We start from the raw sequence: 13,305 nt of genomic DNA on the forward strand, positions 1-13,305 counted from the left end.
GTTGTTTCAGCTCGTAAAGGCAGCAGAATGGTTTTGGGACCAGAACATTAAGTGACTACAGTCAACACTTATAATTACAGAAGATTTGCAAAACACAAAATCCTAATTACAGTGGTGGGAAACAAAGGAAAAGTAGGTGTAGTAAACAGAAGGTTAAAACCACAAAGGCATTGAGAAAAAGAACAAAATGGTACAAGGATCAGTTTAAAATAGAAGCAGGAATTAAATTAAATTAAAGTTATCAAGAAGCTCATCCATCTATCTCAAATTTGATCACGAAGAGCAAAAATGAGCAGAGCAAAGTCGGAGCAATCATATGATGTTTTTAACGATTCCATTTCTGAGGTAATGATACTCTGTAAAGTCATTGAGAACCCACTGACCACAAGATGTACAAACACTTCAACGTAGTTAAATGAGCAACTGAGTTCCTTAAAACTGCTCAGCATATAATGAGATCATGGCAAATCTGCAATATAACTCCATATATTAGTCTTTGCTCCATTCCAGTAACATCTTTAATTAACTGAAAGCTTATCAATCTCAGATTTAATATTACCAATGACCTTGCATCAATTGTCATTTGCAGAGATAGCCTTTCAGGTAGTGCAACAATATTATAATGATCTCAATTATTCAGTACTTTTGAAAACTTGTGAATTTCCCAGCTTTTGATGCCAGTATTGAGTCATAAGATACAAATTTCTTGACACACTGCTCAAATGTACCAATGATTAAATTCCAAATTCTTAATTTGAATTGCTGATACTTAAAACTTCTACAGAAAAGATCTACCAAGGCCCAGCAAAATAATGCCAGCCTACAAATACTTCTGTGTCTAAAAGTGCACTTTAAAGCTAAGATGTAGTTGGGGTTGCCACCAATAACATATGTCCCCGGGCTCCAATATTCTACTGTAAAAGTGGTTTAGCACATCTATGTGGCACAAAGGTCTCACCTTTCCAATCTCTGGCCATTGTAGAGGATGGAGGTTGTGGAGGAAGTGTGATGAAAGATGATCACAAGGGGTAGGACATGTTGTGGTTTGGGGCAAGAGAAAGAAGACTGGTATGATGAGAGAGACAATCTGGCAAAGGGAGTTGAGGTGTGCAGATGATAGAGGTTCTGAAGACATGCTTGAAGAAATAAGGGTGTGAGTTGTAGCACTGATGTAGCAATGGATATGTCATGAAGACTACCAATGGGGCCAGCACACATTGGCAGGGAGTGGGGTGGCCGGAACTGGTTTGCAGTAGTGGGGAGGTGGGGGGAGGATTTGAGCAGATAGGGTGATCAAAAAAGGTCTGAGATCGGAGGCGTTAATAAGGAACCCACCTGCAGGAAGATCACTCCAAACACTAGCCTAATAGGACTAGTCTAGCCTTTCAGCCATTGACATAAGATACTTTTACCTTCCAGTTAACCTGCTTCAGTGTTTCAGACCCACCCAGAATAACATCACTGCACATACCCAGACACAGCTGACACAAAAAAATTGATGTGCACTGTCAGCAGGCAAATTAATTCCTAATTGGAAGATTTACTTTGGCCTTAAGTATTCACTTCCTTCTATTTGCCCTAACTGGGCAATTTTAACAGGCAAACCTACAGAGATCAAAATAACTCTTGTGATAATAATCACTCTCATATAGAACATCACAATTTGACAGCAAAGCCATAGACTGTATAATGGAGGAGGGTTGCTTTGATGACTGTTAACCTTTAGAGGTCAACAGCATTAGACAGATAGCAAGTTATTGGCAATTACTATGATATACTTTATTGCTGAAACCTTTTATGATGTAAGCCTCATCTTCTGCTGATCTTCACGAGCAATTCAATTGTCAGAGATTGCTCTTTAAACAGATCATGAGGAGGTCTCAAAATTATGTGACTGGAGATCAGACAAATAAAACCCTCGAGATTTTAATACCGAGCTTGTGAAACAAAAAAGATACCCGCATAAGATCACCAGTTTTGCATAAAATTTGTTTCCATTCTGCAGTACAAGTAGCTCATTTAAAAAGGTTTTAATTGAAAGTGACCATCTTGGGATGCCATCCTTAAATGGGTGCTTTTTGCCAAATATTATCATATGACACACTCAGCACCCAAAATAGCCGGTATCCATATAATGATAAGTACAATTCATTTAGTGGGAAAGAGGTCCATTCACCATATGTTGTGAGGATGGTGGAGTGAGGTGGGGGGAGGCGGGGGAAGATGGCAGTGGGTGAGATCAAGGGTCAAGAGAATAAAAGTGAGTGAGGGAAGAGGAGGGGGAAAACTGGATAGTATGTAGATGAGGGGAAAGGCATAGAAGGCAACGAAGGGTGAGAGTGAGAAGTGAGTGAGGCAATGTCGGTATTTGGAAGTAGGAAGGAGATGTGGGGGAGAAGGGAGTAGCACAATGGATGGGTTGCAGAGATAAACAAGGTAAAAAGTAAAAGGACACTAACAAGTGCACTGAATCAGCAGGTTTTTCACTTGCACATGGCCTAAAGTATGACCTGAAGGGCAAACACATGGGTCATTGGGCAACAATGACCCACGTGCAAGGACGCAGAAAGATCAAGTGCTCACAAGGCCCCAATTATAACAGAATTTGTTTCCAATTAACAGTCGAAGAGCAGCAGACAGTAACCAAGCCTGGGTCTGATTTTTGGGCTGGAATGAATGCACCAATGGCAGTATCACCTTCAACATGCTTAGCTTTTAATTCAGCCTGGGCCATAACATGTGACTTACATTTCACACTGTTACAAAGCCAAACACTATTTGCACCAACCCTACATATCACACTAATGCATAACATTGAGAAGGAGTGATCAAACTATTACTATAAAAAGACATGCATAAAAATCTATGCTCAGTCGGTGGTCCTTAAAATGTGATATGGTTACATCAGCACAATACACTCTGCCTCCAAAATTCATTCAATTCAAGTCATCGGGGCAGAGAGCTTCAGGTCAGAAGAAGGGGAAGGATGCAGGGGAAGAGGAGACATAACATTTGAAACTAACAAAACCAATATGAGAGCTGGGCTGAGAAATTAAGGACCAGCAGAATCAATAAAGGCAGGGGCTTTTCAGGAGGAATTGGGGGTCTGCTGAATCAATGGATGAAATCAAGTTGCTCCAAGTGCCCAGATATTATTGGTCCTCTCCAAGTTCCCCTGCAGCAATCCAAAAGGGAGAATTACCTGGGAATTGATAATGTCATCCCATGTGCTCTGAAAGCAGAAATTGCACTGGTCCACAAGCATGTCTGGCACACATTGCAGACTCAGCCAGCTCCATCACGTGCACAACCCTCGCCGCCATTGAGGATATCTTCAAGAGGCGGTGCCTCAAGAAGGCAACATCCATCATCAAGGACCCTTGCCATCCAGGACATGCCCTCTTCATGTTACCACCATAGGGGAGGTGGTACAGGAACCTAAAAACCCACATTCAACATTAAAGGAACAGTTTCTTCCCCTCTGCCATCAGATTTCTGAACAGTCCATGAACACGACCTCATTATTCCTCTTTTGCACTATTTATTTTCATAATTTATAGTAATTTTTGTGAATTTATTTCTTGCACTGTACTGCTGCAACAACAAATTTCACGACGTACAATATGTCAGTGATAATAAACCTGATTCTGATTCCAATTTCCAGATCTTAACATATTTCACTCCAGGGAAGGACAATTTTCAACTGCATATTGCTGAAAAATAGCAGCACTAAGCAACCAAACATTTTAGTATCTGTCTTCATTTGAGAATGGTGAAATTATTTATTTGCAATCTAATAATCAATGAACTGTATTCCTCTTGATGAAAATTTATTGGGCATAAACAAAAAGGGAATTAAACAATAGCTCATGGCTGACATAATGGTGCTGGCCTTCCTTTGCATATTTTTTCATAGAAACATAGAAAAACTACAGCACAATTCAGGCCCTTCGGCCCACAAAGCTGTGCTGAACATGTCCCTACCCTGGAAATTACTAGGCTTACCCATAGCCCTCTATTTTATTCAGCTCCATGTACCTATCCAACAGTCTCTTGAAAGACCCTATCGTATCCGCCTCCACCACCGTTTCCGGCAGCCCATTCCACACACTCACCACTCTCTGAGTAAAAAACTTACCCCTCACTTCTCCTCCATATCTACTCCCCAGCACCTTAAACCTATGTCCTCTTGTGGCCACCATTTCAGCCCTGGGGAAAAGCCTCTGACTATCTACCCGATCAATACCTTTCATCATCTTATACACCTTTATCAGGTCCCCCCTCATCCTCCGTCTCTCCCAGGAGTAAAGGCCGAGTTCCCTCAACCTGCTTTCATAAGGCATGCTCTGCGTTCCAGGCAGCATCCTTGTAAATCTCCTCTGCACCCTCTCTATGGCTTCCATCTTTCCTGTAGTGAGGCAACCAGAACTGAGCACAATACTCCAAGTGGGGTCTGACCAGGGACCTATTTAGCTGCAACAATACCTCTCGGCTCCTTAAATTCAATTCCCTGATTGATGAAGGACAATACACCACATGCCTTCTTAACCACAGAGTCAACCTGCGCAGCCGCTTTGAGCGTCCTAGGGACTCGGACCCCAAGATCCCTCTGGTCCTCCACACTGCCAAGAGTCCTACCATTAAGACTATATTCCGCCAACATACTTGACCTACCAAAACCAACCACTTCACACTTATCTGGGTTGAACTGCATCTGCCACTTCTCAGCCCAACTTTGCATCCTATGTCCCTCTGTAACCTCTGACAGCCCTCCAAACTATCCACAACACCCCCAACCTTCATGTCATCTGCAAATTTACTAACCCACCCTTCCACTTCCTCATCCAGGTCGTTTATAAAAATCACAAAGAGTAAGGGTCCCAATACAGACCCCCTGAGGTACACCACTGGTCACTGACCTCCAGTCAGAATACCAGCCTCATGAATAATTTCATTAAAACATTTCCAGTCATGCTATGTATTAGATTCCTTTTGCACTATGCCAAACGGTGGTGAAATGTTGAATTAGCAGCAACATCCAATGAATTTTATTGGTGTTTACACACCCACTATTTTGGCCATACATCGACAGCTGAGTATACATTTGATCATGCCTAATGCTATGAAGATCCCTTACAAAACCATGGATCATGAACTCCTTCCACCCCTTTAAAGCTCACCTCATAATATAATTCTTCCACAACACCTCCTTGTGTATAGCGTCATTTTTTTAAAAATTTCACCTCTGTGAAACCCTTTTGTACGCATTTCTATCCTATGAACCAAAAGACTAAGCCATTTTATGTGGCTTTGGCCACCTGAAAAGCATATTAAAGTACAGTAAAACTCTTGATGATCCTTGGGACTTTAGTGGTACCATACCAGCAGATTTTGGATTGGTGTGAACATCAAATGGACATTAAAAATATTGTACGTTACTCCTATTAATAGAGCAACCCACTTTTAATTTACTTATTTTAAGATGTTACACAGTAGTATAATAAATATTTCAGTGAACCAGATGAATTTAAAGAGAATGTGGAAAACAAAACCTGATGAGTTTAATAGGAGTGTAGGAACAGGATCCTGGTAGGTTTCAAATGGAATAAATTGGATGGTGGATTATCTGTATTTCACTGTAAATGGTGGGTTGAATCACAAGTTTTTATTTCAATAAAAAGTCAGAATTTTTTTTTACAATAAATGACATATAGCTTCATATTCTGAAATGTATTAACATAGTTATCCACATGCAAACACTCATCTCTGCTATACTGCTCTAACTAGAACTAATAAAAGGGGAGCAGGAAAGGAGATTAGAGGATTAGGAAAAATTAAAAGGGCGATTGGACATGAGAGAGGGATGGAGGAAGAGGAAGCTGGCACGTGCAAGGGTCAGTGAGCAGGTGAGCGCAGGTGCAAGAAGGAGGAGTGAGGGGGAAGAGGGGAGGAGAGGACAAGGGAGTATGCGAAATGGAGAGCTGAGAGAGGGCAAGCAAGCGTGTGTGACAGAGGAGAAATTAGAGTGAATTTTAGAGCGGGAGCTTTGGCAGGTCAGGGATTTTAATGAGAGGACAATGCTGAATAACTACCCTGTCCACGATCCTCATTTTTGTATATCTCATTCAGGTTTCCCATCAGCCTTCTCTGCTTCAAACAATCCCAGCCGATCCAGTCACCTCATCGCTGAAACTCTCCATCCCAGGCCACATCCTCGTGAATCTCCTCTGTACCTCTCCAGTGCAATCATAGCCCTTCTAGAGTTTGGCAACCAAAGCTGTACTCAATACTGCAGATGTAGCCTAACTAATGTTTCATAAAGTTGTACCATGACCTCCCAAGTCTTTATATTCTATGCCCTGCTAATGAAGGCAAGTATCCTGCATGTCTTCCTAACCACCTTATCAACATGCGCAGCTCCCTTCTGGAATCCTTGGACATCACCACCATGATCCATCTTTAGTACTTTCTGGGGTCCAACCACTCATTGTGTATATCCTAACCTTAATAGCCCTCTTAATAGTATAGGTTTGGTCTACTCAATTTCCTCTCTTTACAAAATGACTTTGCTCCAGGAATCAATCTAATGAGTCTTGTTGCATTCCCACTGAAGTTTCCTTTGTTGACATGAGAGAGGCAGAGGAAGGAGAGAAGAGGTGAGGGTGGGGGGTTGGCGAAGGAAGTGGGGAGGGGTGGATGAGGGGGGAGTGGAGTAGGATAGATAAGGTGGTTGGAAAGAAGTGGAGGGAGAAAGAGGTGGGAGAGGGGGTGGCAAGAAGAGGAGGGGGGTAAGAACAGGTGATAAAGGTTGGGGTCGGAGACAGAAAAGAGAGAGGAAGGCTTTGAGGATGATGGGAAGTGGGAGAGTGGGATGAGGCGAGGCTGAGTGGTTGCCAAAACAATGGTGGGGGCCAAGGGTGGAAGGAATGTTGTGGGGTGAGTGGAGAAGAAGGAGGCTTTAAACAAAAAGGGGAAGAGAATAAGATAGAATAGGTGATCAGACAGACAAAGGTGATTGCACAGATGAAAGAGAAAGAAAATGGAAGTAGAGAAAGTAAATCTTGTGGCAACATTCCTGTCAGTCTGCCAAAGTAAGGTGGAGTCTAATTACATTAAAGTCAGTACAGCAGTTACATTCAGTTTATAATTCACTACGTTGTGCAATGTCAGAAACATTATCGAACCAGTTTCCACAAGGTGGTTGCAGTCAAATCTGGTTTAAGCTGGAGAATCACAGGGAGCTAGTCATCGCATACCAGTTGCTTGCGTAACAGTTCTGAAAGGGTCTTGAAAGTATTCTACCTGCCTGCACAATCAGCATGTGAGTGCTTTTGTTTTTATATACTTAAATGCACAGACTTATGATCTTAACTACTCGGCAGAGTTTTTCTTACTCATCTATTCCTTACATGTCTATAGTTCCATTTCATATGAGGTGTGATCTTTCAACAGGTTAGAAAGCTATTGAACTGTAGCAGCAGCATAAATGCTAAAAGTTGTCCTCACCTAAGATATGTACACACACATTTCCAGCAGAAATTCTGGGATGTCAATCAGGAGCAGCAACCTCAACTCTCTAATCCAGATATGCAGTGTGACATTCTGACGCATCTCTTCAGTTACTCACTGAACAAACTTACTCACCCATCAGAAAGAGGAGTAATTGTATTAAGTGGACACAAAAATATGCAATTCAGTGATTCACTGAACCACCTGCCTTCTTTAAGTACATTTTCATAAATGGACTTAGATGGATCTAGTCGTCATACAAAATAGGCTTAAGTTTTTTTTTGTATAAATACTAACGAAGAAAAAAAAGCCATTCAGTATTTTAAATTGGAGAGATACTACCTTATTATTTTAAGTGAATATTCATATATTAAAATTCTCCTGGGAATCTGTTTCAATGCTATCACAGGATTGTTGTGTTTGTTTGAAATGTAGATTTGAGTGGCAGATTAGCTATCTTCCCTTCCTTCCTTTCCCAATATAGTTTCTACTTTTATCTTTATGAGAACACAGTGGAGACTGTGCTTGACAGCACCTCCTCCCCTTCCATGGAATGGCAGCTCGGAGGCCCAACAAGAGGCGGCATCCAGTCTTGCATGCTTGATTAATAAGTGCTCAAAAAAGTTCCAGGAAAATCACAAGAAGCTAAAAAGGCCGTGCACAATGCTTTCCAGACTTGTGTAAAAAATTTCCAAAATAATCTTTGAAAGAAAGATGTTAATGCTGAAATGTTATTTACCTATGTGATAGAGTCCAATCCAGTCAGTGGGGTCCACTTCTTCTTTAATATCCCAGTAGATAATTAGATTCTCTGCTTGTCCAAGCGTGTACTCATACATGCTAGCTGTCAGGCTGGAGCGACTGTCCGAAGTCACCAAATCCGTATCACTGTTTGCCCTGTGGAAGTTCAAGTTCTCTGACCTGGTGCTCTGAGAAGCCAAGCTCTGCAAATTTTCGGGACTCAAGGTATAGCGAAGCTGAGGGTTCCGGCGCCGTACGTAAGACACGTGTTCCCTGGAGGAGCCTGCCATTTTGGTGGTGTCTTGAAGTCACCTCCTCTACAGTTAAGTTCTGTGAAGAAGGGAAAAGAAAGCATTAGTCAGTTCTCTTAAGTAAAATTCAATCAACATTACTAATTTGTATTACTATTTGACTTAGCTAGTAATCTAACTATCCAGTAAACTGCAGAGCTTATTACCATGTGCAACAAAGCAAACCTTCTGATGGCTTTCAATATTACCCACTGAAGAAAGCAAAGGAACACAAGTCAAATGAAGCTTTCTTTTATGAACTGATGCAGCAACATTCAGTGTAAGTGCAGCTGGAACAAGCCACAATGCACTGAGCATTTTTTAAATGCCACAGATGCAGATCCTTAGCAGTGCAATATATAACAGACTTCAAATGCAAATAAACTGAAGACAACTGAGTCACAAAATCCACCAGTTTTGGAGGAATTTTCTTCTCTGAAGATTTTTCAGCCACAGTAGATCTCTCTCATTGGAAAGTTACCTGAGCAATAATTATCAAAGTATTGCTTTCATATCAAAACAGTTATTTCATTACAAGGAATTTACCACATTTGGTATTGGTATTGGTTTATTATTGTCACTTGTACCGAGGTACAGTGAAAAACGTCTTACAAACCGATCTTACGGGTCAATTCATTACACAGTGCAGTTACATCAAGTTAGTACAGAGTGCATTGATGTAGTACAGGTAAAAAAAACAATAACAGTACAGAGTAAAGTGTCACAGCTACAGAGAAAGTGCAGTGCAATAAGGTGCAAAGTAACAATAAGGTAGATCATGAGGTCACAGGTCATAGTCCATCTCATTGTATAAGGGAACTGTTCAATAGTCTTATCACAGTGGGGTAGAAGCTGTCCTCAAGTCTGGTGGTACATGCCCTCAGGCTCCCGTATCTTCTACCCGATAGAAGAGGAGAGAAGAGAGAATGTCCCGGGTGGGTGGGGTCTTTGATTATGCTGGCTGCTACACCAAAACAACGAGAGGTAAAGACAGAGTCCAAGGAAGGGAGACTGGTGTCTGTAATGCGCTGGGCTGTGTCCACAACTCTTTGCAGCTTCTTGCGAACTTGGACAGAGCCATTCTTCAACAAAATCCATGATTTCAAACAGAGAAGTTTCATTGTTCAAACTGGCTGCAGAAAATAGAACAAGTGGTCCATTCCACTGCAAGGTTTCTTGTAATTTCCATTTTAAAAGATTATTTGACGACAAGGATGTTTTCCACAAAGTAAATCCTTGCATAACTGTTGGGAATCTAAGGTATACATAGAGTCCTTTTTTTGAGAATTGTTAGAGCAAAATAAAATTAAATAGCTGATTTACCTGAGATTATTGTGATAATGTCCATGTATAAAGCAGGTGTGAACATCAAAAGGACATTAAAAATATTGTACGTTATTGTATTTTCACTGCTCACATTTGATTACTCAACAGACAGCAATCACTGGGTACTCAACCCATTAATCCTGTTTAAAGGTAGCCAACTCGAAAACAAATAAAGACAGCCTAGTAAACACATAGGTGCAAGAATCTGCGCCTAAGCAGTTGGCTGTCTTCCTATTCTCTCATATCATGCATCAATCATTTGGTTGAAATTAAATCTTTTCACAATTGCCTCCCCTTCTACTGGATTACAAAATAAAAAAATTATTACAAACTTATTACAAAATTCAAAAAGTTCCAGCTCCTTTCCCAAAATGCATTACCCATGTTCAGTTTGGTGTTTTTAAATGTTAGATTTAATGAGTCATGCACAGCAATGTCCTTTAGCGAATAAAACAGTGAATGATTCCACTGCTAAGTGATATCAAATGCACGAATACTTTCATTTCAGTAAACTTCAACAGAAAGAAATCTAACCAATTACGGGTCAGCCTAAAATTAAAGATGATTTGTGTTAGGAACCAACAACAAATATATGATTTGGACAGCAGATTTATGCAAAATTCATTTTCAATCTGTAGATTAAGTCAGAATGGTAGGTTTTAGAAGAACTATTCATCTGATTGCCTCTTGGCCTGTTGTGCCTGGCATTTCACCATCATCAGAAATATATTTACAGTTGTAACAAGCAAAGTACGTCCACTGGAAGCCCAATGCACTGTCAAACCAATGGTGGAGATTGATTGTCCTTTGATGCCACTTCAGGATGTTGGTTTCCATATCTCTTTGATGGCAACGCAACAATGAAGATTAGTAACTTGCATCAGGTTTCTTTGCCAACAGCAACTCAAAAAGGTATAAATGATTAGCATGGCTAGTGAAGCACTACCTGGCCCCTTTTTTACTCACTGTTGTGGTGTATTGGCTTGTGTCCTTCCTTACTGAAAGATTATACTAGCATGAATTTTGTTTTCAATCAGCTACTACTCAATTCATTAACCACAGACGTTTTCCTCAATTGCAAAAGTTTGGTGCTCAGTGACACCGCACAATGTAATGAAAGGAACGATATTGTACTAGTCACAGACACAAGAAATTCTGCAGATGCTGGAATCTGGAGCAATACACAAAAAGAACTGGAGGAACTCAGCAGGTCAGGCAGCATCTATGGAGGGAAATAAACAGTTAACGTTTCGGGCCGAGACCCTTCATCAGGACTGGAAAGGAAGAGGGCAAAAATCAGCACACACGAGTTCAGTTGAGAGGGGGAAGGTAGGTGGGTGGGGGAAGGTAGGTGGGTGGGGGAGGGGGGAAGGTGTAATAAACTGAGAGGTGATAAGTAGAAGAGGCAAAGGGCTGAAGGAGGAGGAATCCGGTAGGAGAGGGCAGTGGATCATGGAATAAAGGATGGAGGAGGAGAGGAGATGTTCTGTGCTACGACTGTCAGTTATTACACTTCTTTTAAAATGAGTCTTCAATTAGAATTGACTACATTACATTGATGTAGCAAGTAACACGTTTGCAAAACACAGCCACATCACATTAAATAGCTCCCTTTGTGCCTCAAGGGCTCCACTAGTGTGGTCAGTTGTGATTACGTAAGAATATCCGAGGGAGGGCCGTGGGGGAGAAGGCGAGAGAATAAATTTTTGGTTTGCCCAGTTTACTTATTTATATTGAGAGTGGGCTATTAACTAGGTCCTTTGAGTCGGAACTGTGTACAGTGCAGCGTTTCTGCATTTTAAAAAATGCACAATTCCATCCGCAGCAAGTTGTTCTTCAATAACAGTGAAAGGGACAATCGATAAGGCAAAGAACCCAACCTTGATGTAAATAAGCAGCAAATCAATTTTAAAAAAAACAGATGCAAGAAACGGTAATATGCTCGTAAACTAATGAGATTGAAGCAAATTATTTGAGATTTGCTGTCCTTGTAAACAGTGTCGCCTGAACCATCATTATCGACAAGCTCTCAGGTTACAATTTACACTCGAACCTACACTTGCCCTACCTACCCCCACCCAGTAACCAAAGAAATCAATTTTAAAACAGGCGACTCGCATCTCTTGGGCGAAACACGCTATCTGCAAGAACACCTTTGAAATATTATGGTGGGAACAGCAGTCGCACAAACCTTCGTCCGCTCGGTATTTCTAAACGTGGCGAAAATCTTTTTCCCAACTCCTCCAGATGTCAAGTTATTTTTTTTAAATCGCCTTGGGGACTGTTAAAAATCCAAGACTGTATTCAGCTCTGAATGCTGCGGGCTTCAGACATCCATGAAGTTCTCCAGAGACCAGGCAATTCCTAAATTAGGTCGAGATCTGTACCATCAGCCAAACAAGATTTATACCGCACGACAGCAGCCCTACTTAAGTCACCAACCTACTTAGTGATCCACACGCTCCGTATTTTAGGTAACCGATTGACATGTCAGCTCTTGCATGTCCTGCCTTCAGAAGCTGCACACATACAGACTGGTAACTTTCTAGCTAAATAACATTTGGTAAACTGCCAAGAAGCATGCACACATCACAGCTCTTCATTCCCCACACCCCAGTGTTGGCATTGCCAACTTTCATTGTGAATACATTGAATTGATCAATGCAGCTGCTTTTCTCAAAAAGGGACCGTTAATTTTGACTTCTTCTGAAAAATGTAGAGAAAACATAATAACAAAGAACATTGCCCAGGTTTGTCCTGCTCACAGAAAGCAGATCAAATCCAACTGGCTAATTATAGGCCAGTGGACTCTCAATCTCCAGCAAAGTGATGGGAGATGTCATCAGGGTTGTCATGCAGCACTTACAGTCCAGTGCCCAGTTTGAGTTTCACCAGGACTACTCAATTCCAGACCCCATCACACACAGGGCCAACGAGCTGAATTCCAGAGTGAGGTGAGAGTGATCGTTCTTGACATCAAAGCAGCATTTGACTAAGCATTGCATTAAAGAACCCTGATAAAACAGAAATCTCCACAGGCATCTGTCGTAAAATACTCCAATGAATGGAGTTATGTCTTTCGTAAGGGAAGATGGTTGTAATTGTTGGAGATTAATAATCCAAGCCCCAGGACATCTCCACAGGACACTGTCATAGGCCTAACAATCTTCAGCTGCTTCATCAATGTCCTCCCCCCATCATATGATCAGAACTGGGATGATAATAATATCCAATTCCATTTGCAACTGTTTAGCAAATGAAAGTCCATGCCAGCATGCAGTAGACTTAGAAAACATTCAGGCATCCAATGATAAATGGCAAGTAACAATTAAGCCAAAAAAGATTGTCAGGCAACAATCATCCCCTATTAAAGAAGTATCTAACCACCAATTCCTGGCATCCAAACGCATTACCATCATCAGCTCCCCCACCATCAATA

The 13,305-nt window shown here is 41.2% G+C and overlaps 1 protein-coding gene and 1 long non-coding RNA gene across 6 annotated transcripts in view; one reads left to right on the plus strand and one right to left on the minus strand.

Annotated features, from left to right (window-relative positions):
- Positions 1 to 13,305, minus strand: part of LOC127572950 (E3 ubiquitin-protein ligase HECW2-like) — a 240,085-nt gene that overhangs the window by 153,214 nt on the left and 73,566 nt on the right. For 2 of the 5 annotated variants that reach the window (XM_052020678.1, XM_052020700.1), the window contains exons 1-2: positions 12,058 to 12,294; positions 8,249 to 8,580 (exon numbers count right to left, since the gene is read on the minus strand). In XM_052020678.1, the coding sequence (XP_051876638.1) occupies positions 8,249 to 8,540 (292 nt within the window). In that variant the 5' untranslated portion in view covers positions 8,541 to 8,580; positions 12,058 to 12,294. Of the gene's footprint in view, positions 1 to 8,248; positions 8,581 to 12,057; positions 12,295 to 13,305 lie in introns of those variants that run through there. The other 3 variants (XM_052020685.1, XM_052020693.1, XM_052020710.1) reach the window with 2 other exon arrangements.
- The window catches only part of LOC127572981 (uncharacterized), a 38,317-nt gene continuing 32,313 nt past the window's right edge, over positions 7,302 to 13,305 (plus strand). The window contains exon 1 of the long non-coding RNA XR_007956732.1: positions 7,302 to 7,321. This is a non-coding gene — a long non-coding RNA (uncharacterized LOC127572981). The remainder of the gene's footprint in view (positions 7,322 to 13,305) is intronic.

Source organism: Pristis pectinata, chromosome 1 (genome assembly GCF_009764475.1).
Source record: "Pristis pectinata isolate sPriPec2 chromosome 1, sPriPec2.1.pri, whole genome shotgun sequence".
In the NCBI taxonomy this organism is placed as follows: Eukaryota; Metazoa; Chordata; class Chondrichthyes; order Rhinopristiformes; family Pristidae; genus Pristis; species Pristis pectinata.